Here is a 21417-nt window from a genome sequence, read left to right on the forward strand (position 1 = left end):
CCCTTGCCGCACCTTAATCGGTCGGGGGGGGGGGGGGGGGGGGCGTTCAACGCCCCCCCTTATTATCTCAGTTCCTATTAGAGCTAGAGGGCTAAATTTTTTTGTGCAAGTCCATGGTTTGATGATGAATTTCCGACCTTTCATAAGTCTAAGTCAATTTTCGCTTCCTTCACCCTTTTATTTAACAACCTTTGTTTTTATGTCTTTTTTTACTTAAAAATTTCAAACGGCTGTAACTTTCTTATTTTTTTAAAGCTAAAAGAAATTTTTTTTCCCAGAAAATGTTTATCTTTATGTAAATTTTACATTAGAAATATCAAATTACAAAGTTTCAGCGGCCGCAGCTGTACTTGGCAGCTGCCAGCCGCCGCGGTCGGCGGGAAAACGGCAGCGGATCTTCATGAAATTTTAATACGTTATGTAGACATGTAAGAAAAGCTTAAGTTTAAAATTTGAAGTCTCTAAGTCAAAAATTACGGCCACAGGAGCCATTTAAAGATTTCTGGAGACCTGGAGGATCAGGACCTGCAGGATCATACCTGGAACCTGAAAGTGACTTGAACACCTGTATTTTATATAAGGATGTACTACTAGAGGATTTTTTAGTATTTTGGTATGATAAAATGCTTTGTTTTAGTCAAAAAAATATTCATGCTCTTTACCTGGATGACCCTGCTAGGTTTGCTGGCATCCTGTACCCGCCAGGATGGAGATATTCAAAAAATTCCAACTCTCAGTTATGTGTCATACCCATACTTAAAAAGTCAAGCAGTTTGGGCTCTTTATCTTTCACACACAGAAAATGAGATAGAAAAAACCGGATGGGGGGGCGTTCAACGCCCCCCCCCCCCCCGACCGTTAAGGGCTAGAAAAGGTAAAATTGTAAAACTTTTAAAAGATTATTTCGTATAATATCCTTTATATTAAGGTCTCAATTCTAAACATCAACATAGCAATTTCTGTGCACCCCATACAAATACCTATAATCTAACCTTTAAGTTATTTGGTTCACTCTGAAGAATGAATTTTAATAGAATTAAACATTATTTTCTTGTGAAAAGCTTAAAATAGTTACCTTAATTGTAACATAATTTTTTTCACCCTTTCTTGTAATAATCATTTTTACAATTTATTTGATTTTGCATTTTGTATAAATATTTTTGTTTGAAAGTACAAAAACTATTAATTGATTTGATATATTTTGTGTGCCATTTATTTAATCTATTGATAATGTAGAATAAAAAAATAATGTATTTATAAAAAATATTTTTTTTTATTTTAAGATTCTTTTATTAATATCTTTAGACAATTCATAGAATAAGGGAAATCTACACCAGAAGATCAGATGTCTATCTTACATTGCAGCTGAGTTAATTACATTTTTAAAGTATAATTTAAAATTTTAACAGATTGACGTAAGCAAGGATTTATCTACAGAAAGACATATCCTAATTATAAAGTAGCTACTCTAAGGTACTGATAAGCCTTATCCACAATTCTCCAAAAGTACAAAAAGAATTTTTCTTCCCTCGAGTAGGACAAATCCCAAATTGTGTCAAAATTATGTCAAAAAATATCAATGTGATGTAATAAAATGAGGGAGATAAGATGAGAAGTGGAAAAGATACCCCCTAAAAAAGAGATAGATATTCTCCCATTTTTATTACGTTAAATGGATGATTTTTGACACAATTTTAACGCAATTTGGACATTGTCTCGAGTAGTCTTTACCACTTTTTTACTACGATTTCTTTGAACTTTTGAGTAATAAACAAAAACACCACATACCGATGACAATTATATCCAAAGCAAGAATAGGATGTTCTTTATAAAAAAAAGTGTGTACAAAATAATAAAAAATACTAAATATGATATTTTTGTAAGATCCTTGACATTAAAAAATACCATGGTTTCAAATTTTAAAATCCAATAATACACAAAATGTTTTAAACCTTTTATTTAGAAATGAAGGACTTGCGAAAAAATATTAACTATAGAGTAAGTGTGCCACTAATACTGAGAGACAAAATAAACTTGTTTTACTCTCGGAGGCAACTTACAGAAATTTATTTACAAATAAATCTTGCATTTTTAATTCTATTTATTAAAATTTTAAGTTCTTTATTTAAAGATCTTTATATTAGTGCCTGTAAAAAAAAGGGATAAAATTGAAAACTTTTGGCCAAAGTATCCCGAAAGACGTCATATTAGAAAAATCCATTGCTCTAATATATTGTGGTAGACTGATGTTTGACCGTATCACAGAGTTACTACGCTCTTGCTCACCCTACCACAAAATCATAAGAAGAAAATCTAGGAACTAATTTAGCACTAGACAGCCGCAAATGTTTAGAGTTGATTGTCTGCGGCTGAACAAAAAAAAAGCTTTGTGACTTATATCCAGCTGCAAAATGTTGAATTAATGACCATTGATTTTACTTCTAGTTTCTTTTTTTTTTCAGCTGCAGATACTAATTGCAGCTACTATTTGCCGCATCGGCGACGTTATATTTGCGACGTGTTCCATAAAAATACGATTCTTGTTGTCAATGAATTTTACAAGATTTTTGCTTCAAAAATACTCTGCTGAAAATATTACATAATTTTACTCCCAAATTAACAGGGATCTTAAGGGATAAGACAATGGACGATAAATTGATGTACATCCCCAATAATTATAAAACAAAATTACTCTTCAGTAGATTAAATCATTGGTTGCAAATTTCAAACAATTTGGAACCTACAAATAAAAATTCAATAAAAGTACCCAAAGTTTTTAAGCCAACGAGGAATTAATAAATACTTTGGGTACCAGTGTAATTTACAGTCCAATATGTCCCCTCCCTCCATGGAAATTGTTGATTGTTACTAGACATAACTCAGTTTATCTCAAGTTGTAGACTACATATTATGTTAACAGTGATAACAGAAACTTGATAAAAATGTAAACAAAAAATTTATTTTAATGCTAAGAGACAGAATGTCTAACCTTCTCTCCATTTATATGTGTGTTTAAGATCTCGAAAACGGTTGAAATCACCTTCCAACCTTTACCTCCAGCTTTGGCTAACCTACAAAAGGCAGAAAATGCTTAAAATATTAATTTTAGCTGAAGGAGGACAAACGAACATTAATACTTGTAGAGTACCAGAACTTATTAAGCAGAATATTGATTTTAAGACTTAACAAACTTGTATATAATTTTTTTTGCAAAATTGCTCAAATACAGGATTCTGTTTAGGGACATTCTACAATCAAAGAGATGCTTAGCTTATAATATTTTACCTTTTTTACTAGGAATCATTATTCCAAAAATCAGATGAAGATGATAATTTTTGTCAAAAAGTTTGAAATGGACGTACGGGAGTGTCTGGTTACGATTATATTGTTGCTACGCTTTCTAAATCATACCTAACTGTCACATGAATAGTTTGAAATCGATATGGTAATCCTAACATATACTAACTATGGTAAGAGCTATCTGTTAATGACAGATGTATGGACCAAGCTTAATTATAGACATTCTTCGCTTTTACTAAGCTAAACCCCGAAGCACAAACAAAAAAATAAAGTGAATTCACGAGAGAGCGAAGATGAATTAATTTGTAGATTATTCTAGTACCCAAAGTTGTATTAACACGTTATCTTATTCGTTGGCTCAAAAACTTTGGTTACTTATATTGTATTTTGTTTGAATCGTTCCAAACTAGAAGAAATGTTCAAACCTTTCAACCAATAATTCTATTGTTTTATACCTTTACACAGTGTGTTTTTTTTTATGAGAACTTTTTTGAAAGCAATTTTACCCCACTTATAGTTATCAGAATTTAATGATTAATGGCTTATTTTCTTTGTTTTTTAAGGCAATTAATAGAACAACAAACAAAGATTTCAGTTTTCATTTAAAAAGTACAGTAAAATCTAAATTTCAAAACTTAGGTGTCAACATATAAAAATGGTTTTAGCGCATTTTTCTTTAAAAAATGGATTTTCTGTAGTCGACTTTGACCTTAAAAAACGAAGAAAATAAGCCATTAATCATTAAATTCTGATAACTATAAGTAGGGTAAAATTGCTTTCAAAAAAGTTCTAATAAAAAAAAACACACTGTATTTCTGGAAACCATGAGAAGAAAGCTGATTCATGTCTGGCTGACTTTCTTTTTATAAAAACAAATACTCCATAAACCATGTCTGCTATAAACATTGTTTACATTTGGATTGCGCCACAAAATATTAGTTTTAAATGGTTCTTTTCTTACTTATGCAGTGTCAGATACATGACATATTGATGTTAAAAGTAGAAGAGAGCATGCCTTTACCAGAAAACAGGAGAAATTATTGTGATAAAAAAGTTTCTACGTTTGCAATGTTAGACGTGTGACGGATAGAAGAAGAAGTGAAATAATTTTAATTATTTCCTTAATAGTTATAAATGCTTTGATATTTTTAATAAAACGGACATATGCGCCTAAACTATTGAAATATAGACTAGCAGCTGCAGTAGTAAAATTATTTGTACTGTTGTTGTACTATTTTTAAAAAAATGTAATTTATTTTTGAGTTATTTGTAGATTAATACAAACCACAATTTATTTATACTTTGGATTTGCTCAATTTGATTCAAATTAAAAATAATAATTTGGAATCATTTATATAATGATAATTTATCTTGAATATAACAATTCCTACTTTATAATACTCTTTGTAATATTCAAAATTACAACTTATAAATACAAGAAATGAAATGCCGAAGTTGTAAGACTAAGTGACTCTCGAATACTACAGTTATTTAGATGGGCTAGGCAGCTGTTTATTTTAAACAGTTTCGCTACAGACTTCTTAATCAAATATAAGCAATTATGGTGGAATTTTGCTAGGCTGAGTACTGTTATACCTTTTTTTGGCTCTGGCACGACCAAAAATGCGACTGAAACATACGATATACAACTATACTTTCGATTGGTGAGCATGATAAATTTAGTAACATATTTAAAACAGCTAGTGATAAAGATTGTAAATTGTGATTATTGAATCAGGGATATCAAGGGATAAGACAATAGCCGATAAATTAATGCACATCACCAATGTTAATAAACATAATTACCCCTTCTGTTGATTACAATTATTGGTTATAACGATTGGACAATCATCTTAATAAACCATCCAATCAAAATAATTGAAAGTTATTATGCCAACGAATAAGAAATATAAGAATAAAACTATGGTGACTATTGTAATAAACAGCCCATTGTCCCATCTCTCTCTGTGATTGAATAGTTTTTATTTCGAAAATGAAAAATTATTTTTATAATTAATTTAGAAAAATGTCAGTGAACAAGCAAGAGCCAAGCTTCATGAAAAAAGCTGCCATCCAGCTGGCTGCTGGTGGATCCGCAGGTTATTTGGCGCAGATACCCCCCCCTCCCATTAATTATAAAATTAATTGAAAACAAGGGAGGGTGGGGTAGTTGTTAATTTGTTTTTTTATTGATTTAAAAGGTAATGTTAAGTATAGGCATAGTCACAGGGAAAACAAACTACTTTAAATTTATTTTAAAAATAAGGGGTGGTGGTTTTAGTGCCCGACCGGTTCAACTTATAATTATAAGATTTTTTTTCTAAAGGGGTTAAAAAATAAACAAAAACTAAGCTAAAAAAATAAGTCAATTCGGTACTGAATTTTAATTAAATTTTTACCTAATTTGAACCATCTCATGACTTCGCTATTTTGTATTTTTTTTACTAATTTGAACCATTTGCAAAAATGTAAATTCACACATCTCTATAACAGGTTGTATCGAGGTTTCGATCATGCACCCTCTGGACCTAGTCAAGACAAGATTTCAGATTCAGGAAAATGTCGTCATCATTGAATTTTGATTTTAGTTTTTAATCATCTTTTTAAAATATAATTTAATTTCTATTTAAACAAAAGGATGACAACATCCATAAAAGCAAAGGACAAACTGTAGGACAAACAAACATTAAAACTTGTAGATAGTCAGAACTGAATAATTATAATATATAATAAAATTCGAAACAAAATTTCAAGTAAATTTGTTGAAAAACTGTTTACATGTTTAAGGATATACTTACATTTTCAGGACTTGATTATAGAGATGATTCGCTTATAACATTGTACATTATTGTCCTATGAATCATTATTCAAAAAATCAGAACAATCTGAGCATGCAGGATGGGGTTGTCAACACGCCCTTTAGAATTGAAACAAGGAGGCTTTTTTTTCAAGCACTAAAGGTTCACAATCCATTTATAAAACCCTGTGCACGACAAAATTTTAATTTTTAATGCCAAAAAAGGGTGTTAGTCTTTTGTTCTAAAAAAGCAGTTATCGGCAGATGGCCTTTCGCCTCTGCCAAAGCCAGACCGGCTTAAAATAGCCGTTCCTGATTTGTCGCTAAATTGTGCACCAAAGCGTGACTTAATCTGCGAAAATGCTAAAAAAGAAATATTTATTACTGCAGTTTTAGATTTGCTTTGCTACTTATTGACAAAAATTTTCTTGGTTAATTCTATTCTGATGCTGATGACATTTATAGAGTAATACTACAAACTTGAATTCAGGTAAATATGGAGAGGGATCGGACAATCAATAGCAAATGAATATTTACCCCCCGATGTCGATGCACCAAAAGTTTTTATAACCTATATGGTTTGCTAAAAGTTTTGGGAATAGTCCCTTTCGTAACATCGGGCTAGAAATAGGAGAAAAGCTACTGTGAAAAATACGAAGAATCGCCCCATAAGGTGCGATGTTACGAAAGGGACTATATCCAAAGTTTTTTTGGTATTACATGAATTTTTAACGGTTGTTTTGAAACTAGTAATTTTAAAAATTTTAGACCAATATTTTTGTTTTTCAACATTCTGGGTGTCCATCAATTTAACTTTCATTGTCTTAACCCTTAGGATCCTTGGTCATTAAATCTTAAATATTATTAATATGAAATAAAGATAAAAAGTCTTGAGAAACAACAAAGCTACTTCAATAAAGTTTAGCATTTCATAGTTACATACAGACAGAGTGAGAGAGAGTGAGCTTTAAAGAACACGTTCTGCATGTAAAAAAAAACTGTATACACGCACAAAATATTTTATCCCAGCACTGCTGCGACATGGTAGATATATCTTTGGAAGGGTAAAATAATAAATATAAGAATAGTTATTTCTCGTATCGTATTATAAACGGCTTTCCGCGGATATAGAATGTACAATTATAAGATTAAAACTAGTTTTTTTAGCCCCGAGGTGCCGGAGGCACCGGCTAAAAAAAACTGGTTTTAATCTTATGATTGTACATTTCTATATTCGTAGAAAACTGGATATAATTATACGATGCTAGACATAGTTTTTTCGTAAGGATGAGAACCGGTTCCTATCCACCGGATTCGAATGAATACGAGAAAACCTATTATTCAATGTGTAGATTGGGCAATTAACACAGTGCAGGGTAGAAACAATCAGACCACATTATTATAAGAATTGTACAATCTATAATACAGTGTAGATGTTTGTCTGTTTGTTTGTTTGTAGCGAAGGATCTCGCTAACCGCTGAACCGATCGGGTTCTCCTTTACAGGGTAGCTTCTCATAAGACCCGGAAAGTTTTATAACTATTTTCTTGGGGGGGTGGGACACAACCCCCCCCCTAAAATTTAAAAATACCCCCCCCCCAAAAAAAAAAAATTTCTTTTCTTTTTAAAATTAAAATAGTGGGGTCGACTACACCCCCTCATAAAAAAAATTTCCCCCCCCCCAAAGAAATTTTTTTTTTAGATTTATTTTTTAAAATCTAAATTACGAAAAATTGGTTTGATCAAACCTCTTGGGGCAAAGCCCCTAGAGGCTAGGGGCGAAGCCGCTAGTTTCTTATAAGGAAGAGCAATTATTTATTTATTTCATCAATATAGTAAGTCTGTTAGGGGTTCCTTTATAAGTTAGACGGATTTTATATCTGATTGGTCATCTAGGGTAATAGATATATTGGTAGAGTGTGAATTGATAGTGGACATTCACTGCCGCACATGTAATCATGTATAGAAATTGCAAAACTTCATACTATTCAAACAGCAAAACTTCATATTATTCAAACAGCAAAACTTCACATTATTACAATAGCATTACTTCTGAGATTTGCATTTGAAAAACTGCACATTGATGATTGCCACAACAGCAAAACTTAACATTATTACATTAGCAAAACTTCACATTTTTACAACAGCAAAACTTTTCATTACCACAACAGCAAAACTTCACATTATAACACCAGCAAAACTTCACATTATTACTATAGTAAAACTTTACATTATTACAACAGCAAAACTTCACATTATTGCAACAGCAAAACTTCACATTATTACAACAGCAAAACTTCACATTATTACAAAAGAGCAAATCTAATCTATAATTCTGTACGTCAGTCCACTCGCAACTCTATTGGAAAATGATATTTTTTCTTTTGATATTCAAGATATATTCAATCAATATCCAGAGTATAATTTACAGTGTCCCTCGCTCTGTTGGTCAAGCTAAAAAAAGACACAATGTTATTTTAATGTTTCATGATAAAAAATGAATTTGTCCGTTTGTCCATCCATGATTTTTTGTGCTTCGCTACTTAGGATGTTGTCATCCTTGTAATTTGTTTAACATTGTGTTGTTTTTATATGAAACACTATGCATGCAATTATCAATAGATGATGAGCTGAATTTGAATTTCCTAATGTGTACACAGTTTCCTCAGTGTTTCAATCCTATCTCAATATTTACTACTAGCTAAAAAAGCTTCAAACTTCGAAGAAAACTAAATTTTAGAAATTTAAATTTTGAATGTAAAATGTATTAATCGTTTATACATTCAAATTTTGATTTTTTTGGAAGTTTGAATTTTTTTAGCTAGTAGTAAATATTGAAATAGGATGAGGAAACACCGAAGAAACTGTGTACGCATTCGGAAATTCAAAATCAGCTCATCCAATAGATGTAGAATATACAAGAATATTATGACAGGGGAAAATTATCGTAGCCCGCTACAAGTTTCACTTCATAAGAGTACATGATAATCTGGTGTAAGATCCAAGTAATGATACATCCATTATGGATGCTAATGTGCTACTATGCAGAAGTGAATGCCCACTGTAAATTTATTGACCAGAAGCGGGGCTATATATATCCAACTAATTGGACACGATAGTGCAGGCAAGCAGGGATATTAAGGGATAAGACAATGGTTATATATCCAACTAATTGGACACAAGAGTACAGGATCTTAAGAGATAAGACAATGGCTATATATCCAACTAATTGGACACAATAGTACAGGATCTTAAGAGATAAGACAATGGCTATATATCCAACTAATTGGACACTATAGTACAGGATCTTAAGAGATAAGACAATGTCTATATATCCAACTAATTGGACACAATAGTACAGGATCTTAAGAGATAAGACAATGGCTATATATCCAACTAATTGGACACAATAGTACAGGATCTTAAGAGATAAGACAATGGCTATATATTCAACTAATTAGACACTATAGTACAGGATCTTAAGAGATAAGACAATGGCTATATATCCAACTAATTGGACACAATAGTACAGGATCTTAAGAGATAAGACAATGGCTATATATCCAACTAATTGGACACAAGAGTACAGGATCTTAAGAGATAAGACAATGGCTATATATCCAACTAATTGGACACAAGAGTACAGGATCTTAAGAGATAAGACAATGGCTATATATCCAACTAATTGGACACAAGAGTACAGGATCTTAAGAGATAAGACAATGGCTATATATCCAACTAATTGGACACAATAGTACAGGATCTTAAGGGATAAGACAATGGCTATATATCCAACTAATTGGACACTATAGTACAGGATCTTAAGAGATAAGACAATGGCTATATATCCAACTAGTTAGACACAATAGTACAGGACCTTAAGGAAAAAGACAATGGCTATATATCCAACTAATTAGACACTATAGTACAGGTATATCCAACTAATTGGACACTATAGTACAGGATCTTAAGAGATAAGACAATGGCTATATATCCAACTAATTAGACACAAGAGTACAGGATCTTAAGAGATAAGACAATGGCTATATATCCAACTAATTGGACACAAGAGTACAGGATCTTAAGAGATAAGACAATGGCTATATATCCAACTAATTGGACACAAGAGTACAGGATCTTAAGAGATAAGACAATGGCTATATATCCAACTAATTGGACACTATAGTACAGGATCTTAAGAGATAAGACAATGGCTATATATCCAACTAATTGGACACTACAGTACAGGATCTTAAGAGATAAGACAATGGCTATATATCCAACTAATTGGACACAATAGTACAGGATCTTAAGAGATAAGACAATGGCTATATATCCAACTAATTGGACACAAGAGTACAGGATCTTAAGAGATAAGACAATGGCTATAGTTTCAACTAATTGGACACTATAGTACAGGATCTTAAGAGATAAGACAATGGCTATATATCCAACTAATTGGACACAAGAGTACAGGATCTTAAGAGATAAGACAATGGCTATATATCCAACTAATTGGACACAAGAGTACAGGATCTTAAGAGATAAGACAATGGCTATAGTTTCAACTAATTGGACACTATAGTACAGGATCTTAAGAGATAAGACAATGGCTATATATCCAACTAATTGGACACAAGAGTACAGGATCTTAAGAGATAAGACAATGGCTATATATCCAACTAATTGGACACAAGAGTACAGGATCTTAAGAGATAAGACAATGGCTATATATCCAACTAATTGGACACTATAGTACAGGATCTTAAGAAATAAGACAATGGCTATATATCCAACTAATTATACACTATAGTTTAGGATCTTAAGGGATAAGACAATGGCTTAGAGGTAAAGCTTCATTTTATTTTCCCCTCAAATCTTATTTTAGAATTTGTTGCTTGTTGTTTTATTTTATTCCTGATTATTACACAAAGAATTGGGTCAGATGAATCTTAGTTTCCGATTTTGTACGTATCACCCTCATCCTATCTCAATATTTACTACTATACTATCTAAAGAAGCTTCAAACTTCCAAAAAAATCAAATTTGAAAAAAAAACAAAAATTTTGAATGTATAATGTATAAATCGCTTTGTAAATGTAAAAAGCCTTTCCCTTTGACCGGAGTACCTGAAAATAGCTTTTGCAATAGTTGGGTTATCTGTCGTACAACTTCGGAAATTATGGAAACAAATGAACACAGTAAAAGTGTCTGACTGATTATGACGTAACAAAAAAAATTAGCCAATGAAAGGCCACTATAAATTTTACCATTGGTCAATAATGGCCTCTCATTGGCTAATTTTTTTTGTTACGTCATAATCAGTCAGACACTTTTACTGTGTTCGAAACAAATGGGCAATCAATTTTCAGTTGATCAAGAATTGCATTTGCGCTTTTTCCAGGGAGAAGGGAAAAGGACATTAGACTGTAACTTACACTGGTACCAAAAGTTTTATTAACCCATTATCTTATTCGTTGCCTAAAAAATTGGGAACTTCTATTAAATTTTCATTGGTTTGGTCAAAACTTTTCAACCAATAATTTGAATTTTTTAATTCTAGAAGGAGTAATCTTATTTATCCTTATATTTAAGTATTACATTATTTTATTCATTGTTTTATCCCTTAAAATCCCTGGCTTTTTCATTATAAATTCAGGGCAAAAACAAGGCTGTGTACGGTCATAACACACAAAACTGAAAAAAATTGTCTTAAAAAATTATATTGTGTCCTTTTTTAGAACGTGTACAATATAACGGACTGAGAGACTGCTTTGTTAAAATGTATAGGTAAACCTTTTAAATTTAACTAAAAACTATATCAAAATTTGATGAGGAACGTTTAATGAGGTGTATAGAACACCTCCTTTAAATAATGATTTTACCCACTTACACCCTCCTAGTAAAAATATCAGTGAGTTTGATATTAAAAGAATAGAGGTATAGAAAAAACGAACACAAATGAATTTTTGTGTTATATAACTATGAATTTAATTTTTGTTATCTGGTAAGTATTAAAAGGAAAAAGGTTTGTAGATTGACAGATAGAGGATATTGGATTGAAATGTTATAGGATTAGATTAAAACACTAGAGGGAAAAAGGGTTAAAGAACTGTATCTCCAAATTGCAACCACCTTGTGTGTAACCCTTCTATTGGGTCATTGATAATCAACCAATGGTGTCGCATATGTTAACACAGCCAAGTAGCAGAAAATAATTTAGAAGCAGACGAAAGAGGTCTTTGAAAAAGAAAGGAAGGTAGTTGTCTGTATACCCATATATACTATAGATCTGTTGTTACAGGCACCTAAAATTTTACAAACCTGTCCTCCTTATCATAGTTTTCACTTTTATTAAATTTTTATAAATCTTGATTAGTTCGTTTCAACAAGAAGTGTAAAAACTTTTCAACCAATGATTTTTATCTACAGAAAGAATTATCATCATGAGGGTGTAAATCAATTTATCATTGACTAAGAATGTCATTGTTTTGTTAACTTTATTTTTCTATTTTCAGAACTGAAGGAATCAAATCATTTTGGAAGGTTGGGTTAATGCATCAAAATTATCTTCAAGATTGTATGTCTTTAATCTTAAAACTAATACGACCACGTTACTGTGTTAAAGTAAAGAATAACGTAGAGGAGAAAATATAAAAGGGGTAAATGAGATTGGAAAGTGCGGATAGAAATTCAGACTAGACTACCGCTTGGTTTAGGTCCTCGGTAGGGAATTTGAGCTTGGGTGTAATCTATGGGTGAAATAATAGTACCTTTATTAATTTTAGGACCTCAAAGAAATGGATTGTAGTGTTTATGTGGATCTCCATTTTTTTAGGACTCAAGCCCAATACCACTAAACAAAAGTTTTACAATTGACATTCCATATCCTATTATATAAAGTAGTATAAAAAAGGGGTTTTGTCTGGAGCTTAAGATCCGATTGAGTTTTCTTTTTTAGGTAAGATTAGGCCAATTTATTTTCAAATTGAGTCTTGTTATGGTTTTAAGCTATTTTTCTCGCCATTCTCGTCAAATACAGAGCGCATAGAAGTTAGGGGCTAAGGCTAGCTGTAAGTATTTTATAAAAAAAACCACACACAACATGTTTTGAATATTTTTCCAACAAATTTCTAGATGCACTAACCCAAAGTAACTAGGGAGTGTTACCCCCCATAATGGTTGAAACTCCCAAGCGTGCCTGGAAATTTTTTACTTTTGAACAGGCAGGGGGTAATATAGGATAATTTTTTTTTAATATGGAATGTGTCTGTCTATATGACATGCAAAATTTCATGCAGTTATATATCAGTTTAAGAATGTTATCATTTCGATAAAATATCAGTTTTACCATTTTCACAACATTATGTATAGTCAACATGACGTAATAAATGTTAAGTATAACATTTTAGTATGTCGATGATATGTAAGCTACTAGAGTTGGGCTCGATATAATTATCTTGCTATTGGCTAGGTTTATTCAATGTTTTATTTACTTTCTTTTGGTTATCTGAATTCTGACTATTAACCCTATTCTTCCATTATCTTCTCCCTGACGATTTCTTTCTTTAAAATATTTTAGGATCTTAATATTTTTTTTATTTCAAATTATCGTCCTGAAAGGGTTAAAATGTTTAGTTCAACTGTTAAATTTTAGTTCAATATCTGACCACATTACGCATGTATTGCTAGTATCAAATTATTTTAAAACTAAGTTTTCTTTTATTTACTATATTATAAATTTAAATTTTCTGTTTTATGGATAGAAATTTAATACTTCAATATAATTCAAATAGCAATATGAAATAAAAAAAATAATTTATTCTTCATACAGTAAAATAATGGGTCTTATTGTTCTGGTCAATGAGAGTTTATTATGGATTATTGGAGCACTATGAGTTTTAAACATTTATTGCTTGGAAAACTTGAGCTCAAATATAGACATTTATTTCCTATATAGATCTGTCATGGATCTTGATGCAATAAAGCAGGCTGTTTTGTAAATGTTAAAAATTAGAAGAATCTATTAAATAAAAGTTATCGCAAATATACTTAGTAAATGACCATTTTTTTTATTGCTATCTAGTCGAAATGACGAAGTTAAATATATCTTTTTTTTCATGTCGTTAATATTTCAGCAATGACCTTTTTAACTTTATGCAATATACATATTTGACATAAATTACGTCAATTTTGTCAGCTGCTACTACTATTCAATGCTATACAGTCTAGCTACATTATTTAGATTGATTGTCATTCACTTTTGAATCAATATCGCAATGAAGAAACGTTAATTACAAGTTCTGGATCAAAATAAAGAGACAACTATCTATAAAGCCATGTTCGGAAAATTTGATAGCAAAGCCTGAGATGAGAAGACATTGGACTGTAAATTACACTGGTACCAAATTTTTTTTTACAGATTATCTTATTCGTTGGCTCAAAAAAAATCGGGTACCTTAGTTGAGGTTTGGTTAATTGTTTTTAAACTATGAGTGTCCAAAGTTTTCAACCAATAATTCCAATAAACATAGAAGGTTATTTTGTTTATCATCATTTTAAGGTCAATTGTCTTATCCTTTAAGATCCATGGCATTTTGTCTTTTTTTATTTGTTGAAAAATTGAATTCTAAGAAAAGTATTTTTATGAAATATTTATTTGTATACAGAGCTCAAATTTTACTTCTGCAAAACTGGTGACAAATATTCGGAATAAAAACAAGGATTACAACTCCCATAACAATCAATCCTTACAATAAAGTCTGTATGTCTTGTTTGTCTGTATGTTAGTACCGAAGGATATCGCTAACCGCTGAACCGATATGGTTCTCCTTTACAGGGTAGCTTTTTATAGGTCCTGGAAAGGTTTATATATATTTTGGGGGAGGGTACCTCCACCCTCCCAAGATAAATCGCCACTAGAAAAAAATACCTCCCCAACAAAAAAAATACTCCCTCCCCCCACAAAAAAATTTGATTTATTTTTTTAACTAATATTTAAAATGTGGGAATAGGGGTACCTCCCCCCCCCCAAAAAAAAAAAATCATGCATTATGTTGTCCTACTTTGTCCGTTTGTCCGTATATTTTCTGAGCTTTGCTTCTTATGGATTTTGCCAGCCTTGTTTTTTAAAAAGAAATAGTCCCAATTCCATATTTGTGCAAGAAAAAGCAAATTTGCATTTGTTATGTAGAGAATAAAAGGGTTCATATAAATTATACATATGAACAAGAAAAAAGGATAAGCGTAATAATTCATTTTTACACGAAGCACTAGAAAGATCAGCATTAACATTATTGAATGGTTATGTTGGAGGATTTTTCCTCAATTTTTTTTAGTTCCAAGTTTAATTTTTAATATTTTTAAAAACATTAAAAACCTGATTTTCATAGGAATAGCTAACTTTTTCTAGTGCGTGTAAAGATGTTAGTATTTACACTAATAACAAAAAATAGTAAAGGAGAACCATTTAGGTTCAGTGGTTAGCGAAATCCTTCGCTACAGGAAAAAAAAGCTTTATATGATAAGATTATCCCTTCTCCATGTGAAAGAGATAGAATATGATATGAATGGAGAATAACACATATTTTATTCCAAATATATTCTTCATAAGTTCTTCAAAGAGTTACAACAACGCATAGAGTTCTAAAATTCCTAAAGGCCCCTTTTCTTTAGGGTTAAAACAACTTTTAAATTGCAGTACTATGCCTATAATGAAAAGGAAATTTATTAGATTTAAAAAATTTAAGTCCAGAAAATCTAAAATTGTTCATGATTTTTTTTCTAAATTAATAGGCTTCGCTTTTATGTATGCTGTCAAACTTGTTTTCAACTTGCTAGGAAAAATAAAGGTCAAATAACTTATTTGAACTAACCTAAATTCTATTAAAAATTCTAAATTAGAAAAATATTTTGAGAAGTCAGTGCGATCCTATCCAGTAAAAGTTGAAATGTAACTTTCACTTTATTCATTTGTCATACATGTTTATTAACACTAATCCTGACAGAAAGGTCATTTTATTTTCAATTTCATTTCAAAGGATTGAGAATATTTCGAATTTTTCTTTTAATGGAAGACCCTAGTTGCAAAGCTTACTTCTTATTCAACTTCAAGCGATTATATGGGATAGGACAATGGACGATAAATTGATATCCTTTACCACAGATCATCAGCTTCTTCTGTAGATGAAACTTATTGGTTGAAACGTTTATACTCAATAGTTTTGAAACGACCAATGACAAAATATCAAAATTAATAAATTACCCAAGGTTATTGAGCCAACGAATAATATAATGTGCTTTTAAAACTTTGGGTACCAGTGTAATTTACAGCCCAATGTTAAGGCGAGCAGAACCATAACAATAAATATATTAAATCTAGATTTGTAATCATTACATTTTACCAATAAGAACACGGGGAAGGAACAATCCGGAAATTTTATTGGTTAGAACGTATACACATATAATGTTTCAATGAAAATCAAAAATTTTGTCGCTCGTATTTTTTTGATTATATGTGACTAAACATAATGAAATATATTCGTCTGACAGAAATTCATTTTTAATTTCGTAACCACATACCTAATAAGCTCAGAGATGGGACAATGATAATAAGTTTTACAATAACGTTTTCTTATTGTTTTGCTAAACAACTTTGCGGAATTTCGTGAATTTTGATTAATTGATTAATTAAGTTAAGCGTTAAAACGTTTCAACCACAATTTTTTATCTACAGAAGGGGTAATTTTGTTTATTAGCACTGGAGATGTACATAAATTTATCAGCCATTGTTTTATCCCTTTAGATCCCCGCACTGAACTCCTATAATCTATCCTATATTCACTCCTAATAATTGCCAGTTTCAAAATATGTTTCTGTTTGGTAGAGACAAACCCAATGCATTGGTAAGTAAACTTGCATATTTTAATAGTAGCAAAGCTACTCTATATTAATCATGTCTATTATTTATAATGATCTTTTCGTAGGACCTAAGAATCTTGTACAGACAAGCAAACAAAAACAGTTCAAGATAAAGATTATCACTAAAATTTAGGAACTTTTGAACGGAAAATAAATAAGTTGTAAAAGGATGCAAAAACCAAATTGGCAGTTTTCTTCAAATTGTCTTGTGAAGAACTAATCACCCCACCCTGTTTTTTAAATAAATTTACAAATAGGGTGGGGGGAGGGGATTTTTTGTTGTTTGTTTGATACGTTTGGTTAGGTTAGGTTTAATTGGATTATGGTTATCCCAGCAGGGTTAGAAACTGCCTTTAAATTGGCGTTGCTACAAAAATCAAAGAAAAAAAAGGGGGGGGGGGGTCAGTGCTTCGCAGGCACTTTCAGGAAATGCATCATAAATAAATATATTGACATAACTATAATTTCAGACTTATTCATTGGCTGGACTTGGTTCTGGGGTAACAGAAGCTATTATAGGAAACTAACATCAAATTTTTTAATTTTTGATACTTTATAGCTTTAAAACTGATTCGATTAATATCAGCTGGATTAGAAACGGTTTTGAGCCAATAATTCTTATAATTTTGCATTTTACTATCCGCGAAAAGCTGTTTGTATGGTGATAAGGTAAATGATTATAGTTATTTCTCGCATCGTATTATAAACAGCTTTTCGCGGATATAAAATGTACAATTATAAATAAAATTGACCAAAACCATTCCGGCTCTTCGGTCAAGCTTCCATATAATAAAAAAGTGGTTAGCAAGTTCTTAACTATCAGACAAAAAAAACTAATTACTTTATGTTAAAAAATGCATAATATTTTTTCCCCTGTATATACTTCACAATTAGTTTTACAAGTGAAGTAGCAATTTGTCCCAAAATTTGATGAAAATTGATGTGTTGTGTTTGCTTACTCAGTAAATCCTTTTGAAGTTGTAAAGGTAAAATGTTATGAGGACATTGTCTTTATACCTTACTTAAACACAGGAATCTTAAGGATTAGGACAATGGTCGATAGAAGGTGGAGTAGGTTGTGTTAAAATTCTGTAAAGGTGTGAGTTTTAAGGCCTAAAAACAGAAGAAGGACAGTAATATTCACTAAACATGTGTATTCCTTATTGAAAAGAACTAAAGACAAAAAAAATTTTTTTACCAGAAAATTGTTTTAAAAAACCTGAAAATTTGACCGAAAGCTTTGCTAATGTCAAGCTGACAAAAATTTATTTTTAACATATAATACATAGAATTACCATGGACAATCAAATAATGTTTTAACAAATTAATATCTTTGAAATTATTGGCATTATTTGTAATTTTTAATAAACTCTTTCCAGTAATTTTTTTCATAATTGCCAATTTTGTTATTATTGTCAGTTTGACATTAGTAAAGCATTCGATGAATTTTCCTCGTTTAAAAAAAAGATTTTTTGTCTATAGTTCTTTTCAATAAGGTATACACATATTTAGTGAATATTATCATTCTACTCCTGTTTTTAGGCCTTAAAACTCACACCTTTATGGAATTTTAGAAAAACCTACTCCTCCCTTTATCCCCAATATTACAAAATTACCATTTATTTAGATAAAAATCATTCGTAGCACATATACCCTACTTCTTTGTATGTAAGTATATCAGAAATAAACCAACTTTTTATTGCAAGAAATATGCTTTTTTTCTGCTGTTATCAAATAATTTTTTTATGGAGATTCGTATTACCTCTATATATACTACTAGCGGCTACGCCCCTAGAGGCCTTTAGTGGCATTTAAATGTTTTTTTTATTTTAAATATCTAATTTGAGAAATAATTTGTCTATGTTATCAGCTGTTAAATTTATGCTTCTACGCAGCGCGACTACACTAGCGAGACTACGCTAGCGACACTATGCGGGGGAAATATTTAAATTTTTTCGATTTTATTGTGAATTCTCGTGGGAGCGTGGTGGTACCCTCCCCCAATATAGTTAAAAACCTTCCCGGGACATCTACCCTGTTAAGGAGAACCCAATCGGTTCAGCGGTTAGCGAGATCCTTCGGTACAGACACACAGATACACACACACAGATACACAGACGCACAAACAAACATCCTGTTACTTTAGTATAAGGATACAGTTTATTAAATCCATCTGTTTATTCTTCACAGTTTTTTGAGAGATTTGCTTTTTATGAATGTTGTCTTTGTTATAGGTGAAGTTACAATCAAATCAATCTCATCAATCAGTAACTCCATCCACGGGGTAAATATTTTATTTTTTATTCAACAAACAATTATATTTATGTCCCAAACAAAAAAAAACCAAAATTAATTCTGAAAAAAAATCACGAATCCAAAAGTAAGGTGTCAAATTAAGATCTTACTATTTTTGTTGGAAATTTTCTTCTTCTTTTTGTTGCGTTTTAATACCTTAAAACCGACTTAATTTTTTTCAAAACTTAAATTACTTCAAAAATAAGAGGTCTGCAAAAAGTCCGATTGCATATTTAAATTCTAAGGACCATTTTACATCTACTACTTACTAAAAACACCGACTAGCTATTTGAAATAAAAATCAAAAAAGTTAGGACACATTCTTTACAAACTTTTGTAATTATAAATTTATTACCAAATAAATATTGGTTATTTGCTGATTTAAAAGAGGGAAAAAAGATAGAAATTAAGATGAAAAAGATTTTAAAAGACCTTAAATATGATTGTGGGACCATTACCTTCCCGTCCCCGCCTCCTTCATTTTCTTTGTAGAAGTTTTGCATTAGCACACAATAATTTTTATTGAACTTGAATCTTGACTAAGCATTTATTAGGATCAGGGATCTTTATGTTTAAGGATTTTTCTTTAAAACAAGGATGACAGCATATAGAAGTAGCGAATTAAATTAGCGGACATCGTTCATTACAGAACAGATCTATAGATGTAAATACAGATAACTACCTCCCTCCCTTTCCATTGACCTTTTCTGGCTTGCTAACAAATTGTTTTCTGCTAATTGGCTGTGTTAATATTCCTGACACCATTGGTTGATTTTCAAAGACCCAATTAAGAGTCGGCACAAGGTCATTGGGTTGGGGAGATACAGATATTTAACCCTTTCCCCTCTAGTGCTCAGAGAAGGAGATAAAGAAAGAATTACGGATGAATAAAAATCACGAAACCTTTATCAGAAAAAATTTGTCTTTTGTACCATAAATGACAGACCGATACAGGACCAAATAGGTTGTGTAGTTGTGTAGGTGTAGGTTGCTGGCTAATTCAAAAGAGGTATCTTTAAAAAAATAGCAATCTATCCAAAATAGCAGCCTAGAAAATCCCAGTTACTTCCTGGTCTGACAGACAAAGTGAATTATATACAATGGGAGTTGTCAGAGGAATCGTCTTGAGAAATTTAGATGCACATCATAAATTATCCCACCACCCCTCTATACCGAATGTATGTACGCGCAGGAATGCCCTAAATATACAGTGCCAATTAAAATGCCAAGAAAATTATTTTTAGAATATCTATCCCTGGTCCCTGGTTTATCTTGTCTTTTAAGCTGAGTTTGTATTTTCTTAACAATAGATTTTTTATACATACGATGCAATATTACCCTTTTATCCTATGCCCAAGGATATAGGAATTTGATGAGCGATAAATTATGTCAACTCCCTCCCCCCCCCCTTCCACCTCCCACACGTTTATTTTTGTAAGCTATAAATATGATCATTATGAAGATGTATTAATAATTTGATCACAGTTATCCTATCATTCCCTGATTTTTGTAAACTCTTTTTAAAAGGGGAAAAATGAAGGTTATTTAAGGGAAGATTTTATATATAGGAATTGTTCCCAAGCAAAATGTCGTCCAATAATTGCATTAGAAGCCAAAATGATCGTTTGGCCACTACCAGTTTAAAACCAAATTAAAATAAAACTCAATGAAAAGTTTTTGACCCAACTATTAAGATAACGTGGTAATAAAACTTTGGGAAGTTATAGCTAACATTGTATCGGCGTTATTACAATGTAATTATTAATTATAAATCTTTTTAGATCAGTAGCCAGGAATAATATTTTTATAGACCATATATCTAGAGAAGAATCTCCCATTATTAAAGCTTATCATTGCAGAGGTGATGGGTTTCAAAATAGGGATAAAATTTCAGTTTTAAAATTGATTTTTACAAGATAAAAAGTTAAACGTTGTCAATCAATTACTGAAAAATTTCTTTTAAAGTTTGATTTAACATGAAATGTAAGTCATGGTTAATTTGCACTTGGTATTTTATGAGCATATATATTTATTTGTCTAGCTCTCTACAAAATATTGTAAATTTTACTTTTTGTAAGAAATAAAATTTGATGAAGTGATGTATA

The 21417-nt window shown here is 31.1% G+C and overlaps 1 protein-coding gene across 1 annotated transcript in view; it reads left to right on the top strand.

The window, feature by feature from the left end:
* Positions 1-5317: 5317 nt before the first annotated feature.
* Positions 5318-21417, top strand: part of LOC145320134 (mitochondrial 2-oxodicarboxylate carrier) — a 28689-nt gene continuing 12589 nt past the window's right edge. The window contains exons 1-11 of the mRNA XM_080162573.1: positions 5318-5399; positions 5794-5853; positions 6561-6587; positions 11839-11887; positions 12616-12643; positions 13258-13323; positions 16957-17001; positions 17488-17534; positions 17979-18003; positions 19252-19301; positions 21094-21205. Coding sequence (XP_080018699.1) covers positions 5327-5399; positions 5794-5853; positions 6561-6587; positions 11839-11887; positions 12616-12643; positions 13258-13323; positions 16957-17001; positions 17488-17534; positions 17979-18003; positions 19252-19301; positions 21094-21205 — 582 coding nt within the window. The 5' untranslated portion in view covers positions 5318-5326. The remainder of the gene's footprint in view (positions 5400-5793; positions 5854-6560; positions 6588-11838; positions 11888-12615; positions 12644-13257; positions 13324-16956; positions 17002-17487; positions 17535-17978; positions 18004-19251; positions 19302-21093; positions 21206-21417) is intronic.

This window comes from Acartia tonsa, chromosome 5 (genome assembly GCF_053477335.1).
Source record: "Acartia tonsa isolate MP-2025a chromosome 5, ASM5347733v1, whole genome shotgun sequence".
Taxonomy (NCBI): Eukaryota; Metazoa; Arthropoda; class Copepoda; order Calanoida; family Acartiidae; genus Acartia; species Acartia tonsa.